The following is an 18,932-nucleotide window of genomic DNA, read 5'->3' on the forward strand; positions in this document are numbered from 1 at the left end:
CACAAATAAAAGGATGGCTGATTTTAAGACCATTAAGATAGAATGCAGTGACTTTTTTAATGATAATTAAATGTTTTTACCCCAAGTTCTCATTATCGCATTGAACATGAATATTTGATTTTGAAGTTTTGAAGTTAACAGAAGAGACGGATGGCAGCGCGTGGGTGTTTTGCTTAATATTTTGTTTGGAGATCTGTTGTTTAAATTATTACTTGCTGCTTGGAAGGAATATTTCGTTGTCTACCTATTTCTACTTTGTATTTTCCTTGTAGTTTGTATTTTTGATTGGACTTACTGGTAATTATAATAATTGCCGCCGGCTAAGAAGGAGCCTGTGTTATTGGCATTGCTCTCTTCCTGGACTTAAGTGCAAACTGTATTTTCGATTTGAGCAATTGCCCTGCTATAGGCTATTGGCTGTGCTAATTAGAAGGCGGCCACAGCTGTTTTCACTGTAGTTTCTTAGACTGTGTATTTCGTTGAAGCGTTCAGCCTCAACATGGGAAGACCGACGAGTGTAAAGACCTGCGACTTTACCTGCGCGACTTCACCGAGCAAATTATTTTTAACTTCCCTTTACACACTCTCCTTTTCTGTCCTCTCTTTTCCACCTCTATCATGTGTTTCCGAAACATTCCGGTTGTCTCTCAACAACGCTCTAACATCACACGCAGACGGAAACGCAATCTTGCTAACCTGATCCTATCTCTACATCTTCTACTGCACCTCGTTCTTTCTCTGTGGGTCTCTTGAATTGTCAGTCAGCTGTCAACAAAGCAGACTTCATTTCTGCTTTTTCTTTACAATCCACACTCAGCATCTTGGTCTTGACTGACCTGGATTCGTCCAGAAGACTCCAGGATCAACCCCAGCTGCTCTATCTAACAATTTCTCTTTCTCTCACACCCCCCGTCAGGTTGGCCGGGGTGGGGGCACTGGTCTGCTCATTTCAAACAATTGGAAATACTCAACCCACTCTCCCCTATGCATTTGGGGTCTCATGCGATTACTGTAACAGCTCCTATAAAACTTCAGGTTGTGGTAATTTACCGCCCTCCTGGGCACATTCTAGGCACCCCCCTGGTTATCCGATGTTCTTTGTGAGCATCGGACCAAACTCAGGGCAGCAGAGAGAAAATCTTATCAAATCAAAAGATCCGTCAGTATGTATCAATCTTTGGTTTCATCTTTATCTGCTGAAGTCCATACTGCCAAATCTTCATATTTCCACAACAAGATCAACAGTGCTCCAGACACACTTAGTCTCTTCAAAACGTTTAATTCTCTCCTCTGTCCCCCTCCACCACTTCTATAACAGCTGATGATTTTGCCACTCTAGACCCAATCCCCTCACACCTTCTCCAAGCAATCTCTCCTACACTCTTACCAGCACTCACACACATTATCAACACATCTCTCCTCACAGGCACCTTCCTCACTGCATTCAAGCAGGCTCGGGTAACCCCACTGCTCAAAAAACCTACATTAAATACTTCTGTTATGGCACGACTGGTCTTCAACGAGCCCAAAAGAGCCCATGTTACACCTCTCTTTATCTCCTTGCATCATCATCTTCCCACCCCTATCCGGAATGCTGAATCCCTGACAATTTTCGAGCGACAGCTGAAAACACATATCTTTCGACGCTACTTCATCCTAAATTTATAAAAAAAAATAAAAAAATAAAAAACTTTGTCTCTCTCTTTATTTATTCCTTCCCTTTCTAGCTTGTACTTGAGCGTCTGCAAAATGACTAAATGTAATGTAAATGTAAGATGTTTTGTATTGTACTGTATTACAGTATAGACAATGACTGCAACACAATGTTTTTTTAATAATATAAAATTTAAATAATAAAATATATACACAACTATTCAAAAGAAAAAAGAAATTAATACTTTAATACTAATACTAAGAAAATTGTTTCTTGAGCAGCAAATCAGCTTATTAGAATGATTTCTGAAGGATTGTGTGACACTGAAGCCTGGAGTAATGATGCTTTGCATCACAGGAGTCAATTACATTTTATAATATATAAAAACAGAAAAAAATTATTTTAAAACCACAATAGTATTTTACAACGCTACTGTTTTTATTGGATTCTTGATCAAATAAATGCAGCCTTGGTGAGTGTAAGCGACTGAGTGTAAGAGACTTCCTTCAAAACCATTAAAATCTATTAAAAAATAGTGTTTAATCATATACTAATTTTTGCAGTACTGTAATGAGAACATTGCTATGAAAACAATGTCCAATGGTCCTACAATAGGCTTCATTTTCCTTAAGTATTTATATTTTTGTTTTATTATAATTTTGGATGACCTGGACATGTTCTAGATAGGTTTGTGATTCACCCATTTACACAGCAATACCTAATTATCTCAGCCTTACATGTAAAGGAACCACATAAAAAGCCAAATTTTTTGAAAAGACACATCCTGAAGTCACATTTCGTGCTGTGGTTTCCCACGTTTAACAATAGCTGCTGTTAGTGTGGAATGTTTTGTTCCTGTAGTCGGCTCACCTGTATAGTACAGCGCAGAGACGGCCAGTTCTTTAGGCCACACCCTCTCGTCCTCTTGAGGTTTAAAGTGGGACAGTTCAGGAATTTTCCCACCAATTGGTACATTGTAAAGCTTTATGCCGCCTTTGCTGTTAAAGGAAAATGATACGACAACAAAAATCTATTTAAAAATCCCCAACAGGTATGCAATTATAATCAACCTCATTAAGTCACTAAAACCAGATATTTACATTTGAAATTCTCAGTGTTTTAGTTTCAAATCACAAATAGTAAATTTAGAAAGAATTCAAAATGTAGTCTGACCTGTCTAGGCAATGACCTGTGACGGGATCACAGGTCAAAGGGCACACACAAGATTTGCAACCCTCCTCTCCAAAGCCCCAGTACCTTGGTAGACAGTGGCTGCAGGTAGTGCCGCCCACGCCAGGTTTACAGTGGCACTGTCCACTTCTAGGATGGCACCATGGTGTCCCGCTGCCGGAATTTACTGGCACCGACCCAACTGGGTCACACCAGCATCCTGTGCCATGGAAAAAAATCTTTGGTCTTTGGTCATCGGTTCATTAGCTCTTCCCACTGCTTTTAAATCACTTTAGGGATCGTGCCACTCTGCCACCAGTAGGAGGCAATAAAAGACTGTAAATGATTGCAAGGTTAACCATTTTGATAGAAAAAAGTGAAGAGTTCTGAGTGGCTGCTAGGACATTGATGGGTGGTTTATTTTATTTCAAAGGATGTTTTTCTCATTTTTCATACTGTATCATACTGACCATCAATGTGCTTGAATAAAATAAGTACATTTTGGGATCAGTTGGGAATAATTATTTGAGGGCAGAACCCTTTGAGATCTCACTGTCCTTTTCTATTTGTTCCTTCCTTTCTTTCTAGCTGTCTTACGTGTGCAGGCATGCGGGGAGTTGAGGGGTCTGGCAGGGTGACGGTGGTATCCAGGGCGACAGCGCTGGCACCGGCGGCCCACAGTGTTATGCTGGCAGTTGTCACAGATGCCCCCGCTACTGCCCCCTGTGGACAGCCACACTCGCTGGGAGAAGTGGCAGCTCTCTGCGTGGCCGTGACATTCACACTCTTCAGCGACAAAAAAAAAAGAACACAGTGAAAAAGTTAGGGACAGAAATAGACATTATGGATCAAAGAATCATCCAAGAACCTAACAAATAATCCTCAACATTTTTATTATCAAATAAAAGTCCTTGTAACAGCTTTTTGCACTGTAAATTAAGTTAATTACTTTTTATTTGATATATATACATCTATTTTAGGGGCATTTCCCCTGCAAGGGAGGCAGTGTATCTTATTGGACGAGAAAAAACACTGCCCAACCACGACACCAGCAGGTAAAGTTACAGCGCGAGTACGCATCTCTCTCGCCTCCCCTGAGCCCACTGAGTTTTAACAGACCCCCTAAAGCATGCCGTGAGTTTGGTGGGGGGTAATTGAGAATGGACAGGGGAAAATCATGTGAAAGGAGGCAATAGCTACAACGCAATATGATTGGATATGACTCGTTATGATTGGCTGTTATTGGTTCAAGCGATAAATCCCACCTCATGTGTTTGTGCGCATTCTGCGTTCACGAATCAGTTTGAATGAACAATATAATGGGAAGACTAATCAAAAACACTTAGATATAACCACTTTGTTACATCAAAATAAAACTTAAAATGGCATGAAAACATGATCTGCGTGAGTTTTTGGTGAGTAATCAGCTTGGTGAAATTTAAAGTAAATCTCCACGTCTGTGACCAATATTTACCGAGCTTTGATGACCCGAAAAAAATCTAAAATCTTTACATTAAAAAGAATAGCTGAACATAAGTACATGAATAAAATATATTGTTATTGTTACTGCCTTGAGTTATTATTTTGGAATAAATGTAAAATGCTTAAAAACACTAACTTGATGAAACTCATACTTGGTTACATAGGAATCATGATTCATATATAATATTTTCCATACTATGGAAGTCAATGGGAACCTAGCAACATATCTTATGTTCATCAGAAGAAAGAAACTCATAAAGTTGTTTGGAACAACTTGAGGGTGAGTAAATGATGACAGAGTTTTCGTTTTTGTGGTTTTAGATATACATGGGATTCCTCCTGCATTAGAAAGTGCCACTAATTATGATGTGATAGAAAGACCTTTCATAGCGCAATTTCAATTTTCAAGGATTAAAGGAATTTAAGGCTGAATCAACCCGTACAGTAAATGCACTCACTCTGGCATGGGTTGCTCTCCCCGCTGCTTCCGTTGGCCGCTCTCCAGGGCTGGTCGTTGTAGAGCGGGGCACACCTCTCGCAGTGCTCGCCCGCTGTGTGGTGGGTACACACACACTTGCCAGACACCTGCGCTCCAGAGGAATGATTTACTTTCAGTTGCTGCCCATTCAAGCCTCACAATGCCTAATAAAAATACATATAACAGCCCACTTCCTATTCTCCTAAATACTGGGTGAGTTCACATACACCCTCAAGTAGTTGCTTCACACAATCACTCTTTTAAATGTGGCTGCGCTGCTGCTCGTCCCAAAAATCACTTACAAAATGGACACACTTACCACATTACTAGGTTGCAGGCTGTCTTGTCCTTCATTTTCAGGAAGGCAATGTTCAGCATGGCCATGACACAAACACGTCCCTTTAGCCAGAAGAGAGTACACAGCAAATGGGGTTGAATCCAGAGGATCAGAACTTGGTGTCGGAGCAGTCAGCATCCTGCTGTGAATTGTGGGTAAAAAGGGTGGGTTTGACTGTTCTGGGACACTTCGCTGGCCCTTTGAGATGGGACACTGTTGAGATTTTAAGAGCTGGATTCGTAAGTTAGTCACTGTCAGACGGGAGAGCGCCTCAGGACTGTAGGGATCAACAATCCCACTTCCCAATCCTATGGACCGGAATATGATCTAGAAAACAATTAGAAACAAATAATTATGAATGATCATATTTACAGGGATAATACACTCAAAAATGAAAATTCTGTCATCATTTGCTCCCATCATTTGACTCTCTTTCTTCCATGGAACACAAAAGAATATATTTTGAAAAATGTTGCAGTCCCATCTACTCTATAGTTTGGATAAAACACACTATGGAAGTCAATGGGACTCTGTTGACACTGTTATTTTTTTATGTTACACAGAAAAAATAAATGCATGAATGTTTGGAATGACATGTGGGGGAGCAAATGATGACATGATTTTCATCTTTGGGTGAACTGTCCATTTTAAAAGTATTAGAGAGAAAGGCTATAAAGAATTTTGATTTAAATAGTTGTACTCAAATGGGGGAATATTTGGTTTAAACGTTGTTTAAAATGGAAAATTTTAAGCCATTTTGTATGTTGATTGCCACAAAAATGACAGAAATTACATACTTCTAGGGGTGGGCGATATGACCAAAATCTTATTTCGCGATAACGATATATATCGTTATCGCGAAATAAGATTTTGCGATAACGATATATATCTCGATATAGCTATTTTTTTATTTTATTATTGTTATCAAAAATAAGAAATAAAAGCATATTACAAACACAATAGAACAAATAAATATGAAACAAACTTTAAAGTTTTTCAGCTACAGTAAGCTATAGGTTTATGCAGTATATAATGATGCAGTATATAATATTACAGAAATTAAATAAAGTGTATAAATAAAACACTGCATAGTCTTCACTGTATCAATCAAACATGAACTGATTCTTATTAAAGATCCAAAAGGGATTCAGTCAAGTGCAGTGAGTGATTAACATTAATAATGACATACTGCTGTCCCTTAAAGACCAACTTCATGGATCCAACATACTGATACACATTCGGTTTTCACCCAACTGTTTATGTTTAAGACATAACGACTGTGTTTACGTGAATACTCCACACGATGGGCATTTTGACATAATTGTGTGCATATTTGACCATTCAAGCACAATAAAACTCTAAAGAGATCTGTTTTCGCGATCGCATGCAATCTGAGAGGGCTTTCAGTGTTGTCAAAAAGAAAGATGTTTTGTGGTGCTTATTTCCTTCCTTACCTCTCCTCGGCTACACGGGACCACATTAGAATATCTGGAAGTGCAGAGAGATCCTGGTTGACTTATATCATCAGGAAGCCCGAACATCTCAGTGCAGTTCCTGGCAAACAGCTTTAGTGTCTCCCAGGTCTGGCCAAAGTCCTGCGAGCGCTCCAACCTCATAGCAGCAGGACGTGGGGAACGGAATAACATCACAACGTGACTCATGCAGAACCGTGTCTCCAAGTCAAGACGGATTTCTTCCTGTTCTCCAGTGGCAGCCGCTGAGCCCCACCAGGTATCTGGATGAATAAATGGGTCATCGGCCATGAGGGCAGGAGGATGGTGCTCTGCTAGACAGCGTGGCTGGGTTGGCAGGCAGGAAGAGCTATTAGTGCAGCAGCTAGTCAGCGTGAAAAGGGTCCTGCCACTGGCCAAGTTACCCATAGGAGGGCTGCAAGCACGGCCAACACATCTGGACTCTGTGGAAAAGAGGAAACATGCACATGCATTCACAAACAAATCCAGAGAAACTTTCATGCTGATGATTTGAAATGCACCCTTTTTGAACACTGAACTTCTGTAAACACTACAGTCAGGTTCTGGCATGTCACAGCACAATGTTTGACAACCTGAGCCTTTAATGAACCTCACAGTATAGCTTTCACAGAACCAAAAAGTGTTTGATTTCTACAGCAAATGTCGCAGCTATATATAGAAAATGTTTTTGTTTTTTTTAATGCATCAATTGTGCACTAACTTGTTATCCAAATGTGAAATGAATTACACAGCTTAAACTTTAAATAAACATAAAATAAAAAATAAAAAAAAGAATGAAAAATGAAAATCAGATCTCACCAGAAGTTTATGCATTTGACAATTTGATTATTATTACAAGTAGAAGTCTGGCTATTTTAGTGACTCTTCCCACAAATGGCAAAAACAATATTTAGTAACTGTTTATCATAATTTTCTTTAGACATCTGTTAAAAATCATTTAACAATTAAATTAAATTAGTTTAAAATCATTATATAATGCTTAAAACATAATTGGTTTGTGTATACATGTGTGAATATATACGGAAATATATGAATACAAGTTTAAGGACAGACGGACTGTTTTCTATCACTTACCTGTGAAGCCCTGCAGGAATCCAGGAAATAAGATCACTGCGCACTTCAGTATCACCATCACAAACTGAGGACTCCAAAGAGGTTTCATGTTTAGCAGTCTGGGTGTAAAGGCAGGTTAGTTATCCATAGTTAGAAGAGATAAACCATCATGTCCCAGTGCATTTTCAGTTAAATTTGGAGAGATCTCCTTCACTGTTTGGAAACAGAGTTTTCTTGACAAGTTGCATGAAATCCAGCTGCTGGTGATCCATTTTCAGAGCAAGTCAAAAAATGTCTGCTATTGGTGGTGATTTGGGATGCACCTGTCCAAACGGCACGCGGTTCATTCCCTTAACATTGTTGTTTTTGCGCATTCAGATGAAGAGGAAACTATTGTCCTTTAGACATGACAGCACTTTCTAACTGAAGGTAAAAGAGGGATAAAAACGCGCTTTGGTACTTTGGTAATAGCAATTTGTCGCTTCTATTCTTAACGCGCAGCGTTGTTCCAGTTTCCCAAGAGCACAGATGCATGACTGTGAACCACTGGCCTGAATCTGAAGCATTGCACGGATCGAAAAAGAGCTCTCTTCTGCCCCACAGTGGAATTATACATTAGTACAGTTCCCTGCAGACATCAAACAAGTGATCTTGATTCCATTTTATACACGGTACCAGACATGATTATCGCTGTGATTCATGCCACTGAACGTCCTATATCTGAAGGAAGCATCCTGTGAAACCAAAAGATAATAGAAAAGGGACACATACATATTAATTATTATTTTTTTATGCCTTTATTATTTTATTTATTTCAAACAAAAGTTTTAGTTAGTTAATATTTAACTAGAAATGAAAATGATGACATAATTTATTCACCCTCATGCCATTCCAAAGTCATTTACTCGTCTTTCATCCGTGGGACGCAAAAGGAAACATTCATCAGAATGTCCACACTGCTCTTTTCCATACAGTGAAACAGGAAATCAAAATATTTAAAAAACATATGATTTGACCACATTAATATGTATTTTAATAGTACTAGAGTGTATTATTATTTTTTATCAATATTAAGATGAATTTTTTTTAATTCATAAAATATTTTTAAAAAACTTTTACATTAATTTACTGAAACATTCTATTATATACTGAAACAATATATTTCTTCTTCACAAAGCACTAATGATTTTCTGCGTCTTTTATTCTATGAGTTTGCAGGTAGGTGCATGTGTGAGTTAGGTCAGATTCGCTGGGGCTGGAGAACAAAGTTAATGTGATCCAGCCACATGGAGAATTCCAGAAACTGTCTATACATATATACCAGCACCAAAACCTGCTCTCCTTAATGGGGTGAGAGATGTTACTTGATGTGCCTTTTCCTCCTGATTTTAAACAGCGCTAGTTCTGTATTATGGGTGCCTTTGATGATTCATTTAAGGAAAATTGAAATACATACAAAAATATATATGTGGACTTCTATAGATGTATATTGTGACATGAGGAAATACAGCACTATATTACATTGGAAGAATGTTTCTGGCTGGTGGTTATGGAAATCATAAATTCTTTACATAAAACTATTGCCATTTGCGCATTTAAAGGAGGAGGTAGTGTATATTTTGAAAGGTAAATGTACACTCTAAAAAAATGCTGGGTTAAATACAACCCAGTGCTGGGTACGAGGAGGTAGTGTATATTTTGAAAGGTAAATGTACACTAAAAAAATGCTGGGTTAAATACAACCCAGTGCTGGGTAAAATAGGGACAAACCCAGCAATTGGGTTGTTTTGACCCAGCGGTTGGGTTAAATGTTTAACCCAACCTTCTGGGTAGTAACCCAACCACTAGGTAATTTTTTAGAGTGTAGTTAGAGCTGAACTGTCCCAAATTTTCTGCCTTGAGTTGAGATGCAAACCATTTGGAAATGAATTTGACTGAAGTTCAGAAAAATTCTCAGCCTATACTTTGACATAATCCATCCAAACAGCTGATAAAAACGTCAGCATAATCCATAAACTAAAAATAATTCACACAATTCTAGTCATTCACTTAATTAATGTTGTGTGAAAAGCTGTGTGCTTGTAATAAACAAATCCATCATTAAGACATTTTACATAAAAACATTGCTTTGGGCCAATATACAAGTCCATAGTCCATAATCCATAATACCACTTCCTCAGTGAAAAAGTCCATCCACTTTTGTTTAGAACTGTTTTGGACTGTTTTTGCTTGTAAACAGTGTTTAATTTGTACATATTTCTGTCCTGATTTTGTTCTGACGGCACCCATTCATTGCAGAGGATCCATTGGTGAGCAAGTGACATAACGCTAGATTTCTCTAAATCGTATGCAATGAAGAAACAAACGTATCTACATGTTGGATCACCTGAGGGTAAGTATTCCGCAGATTTTAATTTTTGGGTGAACTATTCCTTTAACCAAGAGTTTCACCATGCACAATATAGACAAAAATCCCCCAAGTGGTTTCATCATATGGCTGAATACTTTTGTGTGTCTTTGCCAACTTGTCTTGCCTGCTATGTGCCCAGTTCACATTCAAACATATGTTGCGCTCATTAACTACACATAAAAACTCTCAAGACAAAGTTGAAAACTCATTAATCTTCAATTAAATGATGTGTGTGTTTCCATATCTTTGTTGTGAAATAAAACTGTTGTTCACAAATAAAGACAATGATTTTATTATGCTTTCCTCAACTTATAGGCTACATCAGAGGATAATGGGCATATTAATTCATAAGCTGATAAATAAAGAAAGAGTCATGCCAGCAGAAAGGGAATGTTTCGTGCTGATGGGAAAAAATGTATTTCAAAGCCACATGCGTTACACAAAAGGCTTAAACGAAGACTTTGGTTTTATGGTAGAGCATTACAAAGCAAAGTTTTATTGTAGTCACGTAAAAGCTGTTTACAATATGTGCAAATTTCCAGCAAGCCCCCTTACATTTTTTCTAGGTTCTTTTGAATTAAACTAGGTTCTTATAGTTACCTTCATCTGTTGTACTTGAATGACAGAGTGAACGAAAGAACAATCCCACCTAATGCACATAAACACTAAATATGTTCAAATGTAAATAAAATGCACTATGCATTATGTTTGGTCATTGCAGAAGGGATTAAAATCGGAAGGTAAAAATTGTTAGTTCTGTGCAGGAAATTCTATGCATGGTGACACAGCATGTTGAGAGAACATAAAGATATATTCAAAGCAAAAAGTTTATTGCTATATTCATATAAGCTAACTAACTAACTAACATACAAATAAACATTGCCAGTATTTAATTTTATTTTATTTAATTTTATTTTATTTAATTTTATTTAATTTTATTTTATTTTATTTTTTACGTTTTGTGTTTTTAATAATACAAAATAAGTTTGGATGTCTAGTTTAGTGTCTACAAAAACAGATGCAAAGATGGATTTACAGTTAAACTATTTAATTTAATGTAATATTTAATTTAATTTTTAATGATTTCACATTTTGTGTTTTTAATAATACATAATGAGTAGGTGCGTCTATAGACTGCTAGTGTAGTTTAGACATAGTGTCAGCCTATATGCTTATACACTCACTGCACATTACTTCGTACTTTTTGATTCCTCTTATCTTTTGCTTAAGTTTAATTTCATGTCTTTGATTTCTATATATGTGCTCTTTATTAGTTTTCCTCCCCCATTCTCATATCCTACATATATCTCTTCATGCTTTCATTCTTCTCTCTGACACTCGGCTGGCTGCCCTCCAGGTCATAAAAAAGCTCAGAGAGCAGACCTTCATCTCCAAACCTCACATCATTCCGTTGTGGGCCTTTCTGCCGCCCTGCAGACTGCATGAGCAATAACTATCTTTATTGGGGATCACATTAATCCTATTGATGGTGAATTAGCTGTGAGCTATTAAAATTTATTACTTCCAGATGTGGAAACTGGATGAATCTGTCTTTTTAAGAAGGTTTGATTTAGATGCCGTCAACCTTTTTGACAGAATCAAAGCATAATTCAGGATTTTACATTAAATTGTATGTGTGTGCCATATGTGTGTGTTTTTGTTGGACATATAGGACAAAATTACAGTCAAAAACATTACGTTTTTGTCTCTCATGTTTGTCAGCAGCATATTGATGCGTAATTTATATACAAAGAAACCTCATTCTATATAATTTTGCTGTTGTCGCTGACTCAAATATAACCATGCCACTGCATAATTCAAAAGTTTTACTGTGTGGGGTTCCTCTGGCTGTTCCCATGGTCTCCTCATGGCATTACAAATTAGGGATAATACAGCAACTTTAGTGTCTAGGTTGCATTTTGTGAGCGTGTCGGGGATGTCTGGTCTACTGGATGAGCCTTGGGCTATCAATGTAACACACCTTATATCCACTGACTGAGTGCATGCCAAAAACAGGAAGAGATGGTCTTGCCTGGAATTAGAAACAGCCATTTCCACCTGGAAATAAAACAGATGACACATAGTTGGCATTCCTGATCAGATGTTATGAAAGAAACACTGTCTTTTGTGAAATAGATTGTTAGCTGAATAGTTTTCGTAGATAGAAAATTTTAAAAAAATTGCAAAAAAAGTCTTTTATAAATTATTTTAGAATATATATGTGTGTGTGTGTGTGTGTGTGTGTGTATACATATATACACACACACACACACACACATATACAGATGCATATATATATATATATATATATTCTTTCTTTCTTTTTTCTCACAGTTTCTGTGAGTGATGCCTGTTTAATCTGATTTGTAGTTGTAAGTAAAAAAGGTTTTTTTTCATACTTGGATGCTTGTTTCAGCTAAAAATGCCAAAGTTAATTGACTTTATGGTAACTGTGGTTCATTTAAATGCTGGGAAAATAATTGGGTTTTAACCAGCCTGCACCCAATAAAGCTTTTAGCTGCTCATTAAAATATTTGCACAAAACTGTATTGTTGAACAAGACTTTCTCAACAGGGAAGGATTTTAAATGGCAAGCAACTCTTTGCACAGTATTCATTTATATCAGCTTGCCTATATGTGGGAAGGATTGTGTGTTGGCCAGATTTTGCCCACTTTGTAGGCTTTTCACACTTTAAATTGTCAGCCGTGTGTCTTTCTAAATCTTGCGTTATCTTTTTTTCATGTTTCACACTCTTCAATTTTTACCGAGTTGAGAATTTTTCCTGGGGGTTTCAATTCCAAGATGATCATTCTTATTTGCAAATGTGTGAATATCATTGATTAAATGAACAAAGCATGTAACCTGTTTAAATAACAGCTTTTGTAGCTTACTTCAGACTGTAACTGTTTTTGGTCACTGCTTGATATTTCATATGGAAAACACTGCTCAGTTTATGATTGGTTGTTGTTGCTAATCAGTTGGCCATTACATTCTAAAACTGAAACGTTTCACTCTGTATAACCCCTAAAATTCAATAAAATAATACAATTATGAAAATCTCCACCACAATAAATATCCCCTATACAGGACAGAATAAGTTAAGCTTAATGTGTGGAATGCAAACATCAGTATAAAGGTCAAAGGTGAATTGTAGATTGCTGTTTCCCAGGGAGCGTGAATGTAACCATATCAATGACAGATGTTAACAAACAATCCATATTCATTATAGCAATTTAAATCATCCGACCATCCTATTCAAGATTGCTAAGAGGTTTTGGCATCAAAGTATGTTCAAGCACTTTAGATGATTGTTTATCCAGCACTGGTACTGTATAATGGAAAACATACATTTCGTAATGAGGGATGTTTGAAATTAGGCACATCAGAACATCTGTGTGTATATCCCACATTTGTATTTATTGAGGTTGAATGAGAAACTTTAATAAACAGAATTAGCTTTGTGTCATTTTGGCTTTTGTAGCCCTCATTTAATTGTGCCAATTAATTGAACGCATGACTTTGTCATTGCTAGGCCAATGTTTTGTTGTTTGATCTATTTTATTTCACATTCTGTTGTGATTTGTTTTTTCCTTTGAAAATTAAAAATCTAAAATTGAGAAATAAAAAGTAATTATTATGACAAAAAAGGCAAAATTCTGATAATCATTTATGATGTAAAAATTTAAATTGAGACCATTATGACGTAAAAAGTCATAAGAAAAAAAGTCAAAGGTAAAAAATAATTATGACAAAAAAATTAAAACGATCACATAAAAACAATTATGAGTTTAAAAAGTCATAATTATGACACGTCAATAACATTTTTGACAAAAATTATGACAATTATGACAAAAGTTGAAATTATGACAAACAATTATGACGTTGTAATGATGAAATAAAAAGTCATAATTATGACATAAAAATTCAAAATCATCACATAAAACAATCATGAGATTAAAAAGTAGAAACAAGTAGCACAAGCAGAAATTATAACAAAAACAACTGAAATTATGAAAAACAATTATAAAATAAAACATCTTGATTATGACATAAAAAGTCTAAATTATAAATAAAAACAATTATGTGATTAAAAATCATAATTATGTCAAAAGTCGAAATTATGACAAAATTATGACAAAAACAATTCTGAGATAAAAGGTTGAAATTATGACAAACAATTGTGAGATAAAAAGTCCTAATTATGACATAAAGAGTCACGATTATGACATAAAAAGTCAAAATTTTAGAGAAACAAAAATCTTTAAATACATACATGTATGTTTGTGTAAATGTGGGCTTGTGATGGTCTTTGCATGTCTGTTTGCAAACATTTGTGAGTGTGCGTTTGTGTGTGTTTGAGAGAGAGAGGGTCACAACATGCGAATGTCTTTATACCAGGGTAATAGGTTTAAATTGCAGTGTGCTGCTTTGATCTGTTTGAATGAATGAGTGAGATTAAGTTGTCAGGCTGGGCGCTGATAGAGGCCAGATGAACGGCTATGACAGTCCGGAGCCCCTGTGGAACATGTAGGAAGCTTGCCAAAGCAATTGTGTGACTACATGCATGCGTGCGCGTCTCCAGGGTTGCTAATGTTTTTCTGTGTGGGTCTATTGTGTATAGATAACCATTCCATGCAGTAGCTCATGTAGCTGTTTATATATGCGAATGGCCGATCACGCAATGGTATGTTTGTCTATGACGGGATTCGTTGCACATAAACACTCGCACATGTGCCAGCGTTCCAAATCCATTTAATTTCAACATTATTAGGTCTTAAGAAGCAGGAATGAGAGGAATTTTAAGAGGGGTGGTTTTGATTGAAGAGGTTTGTGCCTGATTGGTAGTGCCCTGCTGCACTGACGCAGCTGAAACCACATTTTATTCGAGCGGAGTAAAGCTTCCCACACATATGGAGGTCTGTATAAACACGCACAGGCACACACCCCACACCCTTCATAGGGGTTCGGTAAGTAAATAAGACAAGTGCTTACCCAGGGATTTAGCGATTTCCAAGTCTCATCGTTGAGGGCTACTACAGCAAGCTACTAGTTTTCTGAATTGCCTCTGCAAGATATTAATGGCTATGAAAGGGATTGTAAATAACGTGAGCTGTATAGCGAAAATGTGCAACAGTAGAGTATAAATTTCCCACCACCCCATGAGGTGCTTTAAAAAGAAAGGAGGCATGGTGGATTGGAGTGGCATTAATAAATAATGTAAACCCTTTATGCTTTATACCAGTGCATTGCAGCCAGTTATTTTATATTTTTATTTGATTTATTACATTAATTTAATTTGTTAATTATGTAATATTTAATATTGTAATTTTATGATTTTTATTATAATATATTATAATAAATATTTTACTATAATCTGTCAAAGAATCAGTGAGTTATTTTTTTTTGTGATTTATTACATTTTAATTTGTTCTTATTTTCTTATCTAATCTTATCTAATCTAATAATTTCTTATTTTCTTATCAAATTTTTTTAAAATTCATTATTATTATTTGTCAAAGAATCAGCAAGTTATTTTATAATTAAATTTGATGTATTTTCATTTTAAACTACGGTATATCATATTAATTATATGTTTTTGTAGTTTTCATCATAATAAAATCTGCAGTTATTTAGTATTTTTACTTGGTTTATTATATTTTAAATCTTAAATGATTAAATATTTAATAATATAATTTTGTATTTTTATTATAATTTTTATTATAATAAGTATTTTATTAATTTTGTTATTATTGTCTGTCAAACAATCTACACACATATATATAGGGTTTAAATTATAGTATATATTATTTAATATTAATATTTATATATCATCTTACTATAATTTAATAATGAATTTTATGAAATGATAGTAATTACATTAGAATTTATTAGTATTGTATTTGAAGTTTTTGTAAATATATTTTTATAGAATATTTCATTTTAATATTCATTGTAATTTACTTCTTTGGCTAGCGGTCAAAAATGGCCATCTCCAAATCTCTTATGATATTCTGGTTTTGGTTCCCCTCTATTTGTCTAGGTTGTTTTTTTTTTTTTTTTTAGTTTTTGTTTTATGAGGTCAATACTTTGGGTTAGGGGTTCTAATAGTAACTGTGATCCCTGACCCTGAATTGTGACCAGGTGTCTATTAGTAACCAAAAACCTGCCTAATCTCATCACCAGCGATTAAAACCTTTCTTTTTTATGGCCACATGCAGGCCAGGTATCCACCCGTGATTTCATCTGACCCCTAATGACCATTCAAAGGTCATGCGGGTCACAATTAAAGCCACTAAGTCTGTCTGGTCTGGCAAAAAGCATCGTCATTTCAGGCCACAGCTCTTTTTTATTCTCTCATAAAACACACAGGCTTGGAGTACTACAGTGTGACACTCACTGACCTGATGGTGTATACATTTCACCCATTAAATAGAACAGACGACGGTCATGCACCGCTGCAGGGCTGTTGAACTGACTTTTTAAAACCATATTAGACACCATGTTTAACCAATTAGCTAATGGTAAAATGGAACATTAGCTAGATTTTGTGTTGTTATGGTAAACGTGTATGTGTTTTACATTACATCAGCTGTTCCACTTATTCTACTGTGGAACAAATACCAGCTCAAACGCTTTTTGCCATCTTTGATGTGTTTGCTAACTGAGATAAAACAGACTCCAGCGGTTTAAAAACACAGATCAAATACAAAGATGTAGACTTATAGAAGCTTCATATTCTTCCATGGCTCTTTAGCGATGTGACACTGGGAAGCTGGGGGCCCACCTCTGCTGCTCTCCAAAACCAACATCTGGGTATCATGAGCAGCTAAAGTTAGAAGCACATGTTGCTTTCATTACTGCAAAATAGGAGTCACACTCAAGCAGGCTTGACACCCACAACCGCCTGTGGAATATAAAGGCAAGAAGGGCAGATGAGGGGTGTAAAAGGAGAGAATGACTGGAAGAAGAGGACTTTTTGTGTGCGCAAGTTCCACAGATCAATTCAGTGGATGGTTTTAATGAACAGTACAATCAAAAAGTCAGCAGATGAAAGTTAGCTCACCTCCTCCATGTCAATAGTATCGCCCTCATTTAAATGTACACATTAGCCAGCTGTTTTTGTCCAGAGAAACTTGCAACATTGCATTTAAGAATCAGGAATTGAACTGACAAATTGACTTGGGAATCAAACTCTTTACCTTGACATTGCTAGCTTTTGTTTGTTCTTTTTTTTTTTCATATCGATTTGTGTTTTCTTTACAGTTGTTAACACTTGATTCAAAACTATGGAAGACAATTTTCTGCTACATAAGGGGGGAAAATCATAATAATATCTAAAAACATATGTAAAATATCTATTATGAAATAGATATAATAAGTCATATATAGGGTTGCAAAGTGGTGGAAAATTTCTGGAAAATTTCCAGAAACTTTCCAAAAAATTTCTTAAATATTCCTAAAGTTTCCAAAAAATCCCAGAAATTTATGGAAAGTTTCCAACTTTTTGCAACCCTACTCATAATTATGAGATGAAAATACAAGTCATAATTATGAGATAAAAAAAGATGAAACAGTAAGATAAGAAGTCATTATGTTTAAACAAAATGGAAAATTATGAGATTAAAAGTTGCAGTTGTAACAAGAAGTAGAGATTATGAGATTAAATGCCATAATTATAATTATTATAACTAATTATAATTATAATTTACAATTATTTCATAATTATGACATTAAAAGTCCAAATTTACCAAAGCATTTTTTTTTCGTATCTGGAGGAAATGGATTTTTCAAACAAAACTGATTGAAATAAAATAAATGGCATTCTCTGGCATTCACTAATATACTTGATAAATTGTGTCCCATATGAATTTAATACAGAACACATTTTTTCCTCCTTAAATATAGCACAGTTCTGTGACATTCAGTATAGCTAACAATCCTAGTAGGTGTGAATTGAAAGTCGAGCATAAAAAGTTAAAAGTCTGAAGTTTTTTTCTTGATACTAGCGTAGTTTCTGCTATGTTGACATTTGAAAGTCCCAGTTGTGCATCATTTTATCAGAAATGTCTTTCATCTGAAGCTTATCAATGACCTCAATCGCTTGGGGGACTAATCTGCCCTGATTTTGGACCACAAAAGGAGAACTTTTCTGTTCTGAGGACCCAGCTCACCAGAGATCTCATCTGAGATCTCATCTGTCTTGTTCAAACAGCGCTGTAATGCTGTAGGCCAAAGCTATTAGTCATTAATTGCTGGCAGGTGTTTGGATCTATTGACAAATGTGTCTGCTGCATCTGCCTTTGGGATACAGTGAGGGTCGATGTGTCTCATGACGCAACTATACAATTGAAGAAGCTGGAGGGGAGGACACAGTTTTGTAAGAGTTGTATGATTTACAAAAAGGGATTTGAGAGAAATGTGGTTAGAAATTCTGCAAGCATGTGAAAAATTGAAACAATTGAACAAGATTTCAGTGACCTTGAAGTCATGCCCATTAAACCAAAATACAATAAATAGTAAAAGCAAATAAATTAAAATTAAAATTAAATAAAAAACTAATAAAATAATAAATGTTTTACAAAAAAATCTTAATATATTTCTACATTTTGCAAATAAAATAGTATAAAGATTAAATTAAAAGAAAAATTTTAATTAAATAAATTATATGGCATAGAGAGAGTGTCTTTTAATTTTTTCCTCTACTGAAATTGGCAATCAAGTGCCTCAGTTCGAGAGTAAACTGAGTGGACATTGGTAGCTTGTGGCAAAGTATCACTCTTGTGTTGTTAATTGGCTAGTCTTTCCTCTGCTGCCATTAACTTTTTGACCTGTTGACTTAATGATCTGATGAATC

At 35.7% G+C, this 18,932-nt stretch overlaps 1 protein-coding gene across 1 annotated transcript in view; it reads right to left on the reverse strand.

The window, feature by feature from the left end:
- Positions 1-15,124, reverse strand: part of LOC107715802 (netrin-4-like) — a 17,257-nt gene extending 2,133 nt beyond the window's left edge. The window contains exons 1-9 of the mRNA XM_016522006.1: positions 15,071-15,124; positions 12,059-12,135; positions 7,689-8,401; positions 6,576-7,036; positions 5,104-5,448; positions 4,765-4,891; positions 3,422-3,610; positions 2,828-3,044; positions 2,525-2,652 (exon numbers count right to left, since the gene is read on the reverse strand). Of these exons, the coding sequence (XP_016377492.1) occupies positions 2,525-2,652; positions 2,828-3,044; positions 3,422-3,610; positions 4,765-4,891; positions 5,104-5,448; positions 6,576-7,036; positions 7,689-7,776 (1,555 nt within the window). The 5' untranslated portion in view covers positions 7,777-8,401; positions 12,059-12,135; positions 15,071-15,124. The remainder of the gene's footprint in view (positions 1-2,524; positions 2,653-2,827; positions 3,045-3,421; positions 3,611-4,764; positions 4,892-5,103; positions 5,449-6,575; positions 7,037-7,688; positions 8,402-12,058; positions 12,136-15,070) is intronic.
- Between the last annotated feature and the right edge of the window lie 3,808 nt (positions 15,125-18,932).

The sequence above is a fragment of the Sinocyclocheilus rhinocerous genome, unplaced genomic scaffold (genome assembly GCF_001515625.1).
Source record: "Sinocyclocheilus rhinocerous isolate Xijiao unplaced genomic scaffold, SAMN03320098_v1.1 scaffold899, whole genome shotgun sequence".
Lineage (NCBI taxonomy): Eukaryota > Metazoa > Chordata > Actinopteri > Cypriniformes > Cyprinidae > Sinocyclocheilus > Sinocyclocheilus rhinocerous.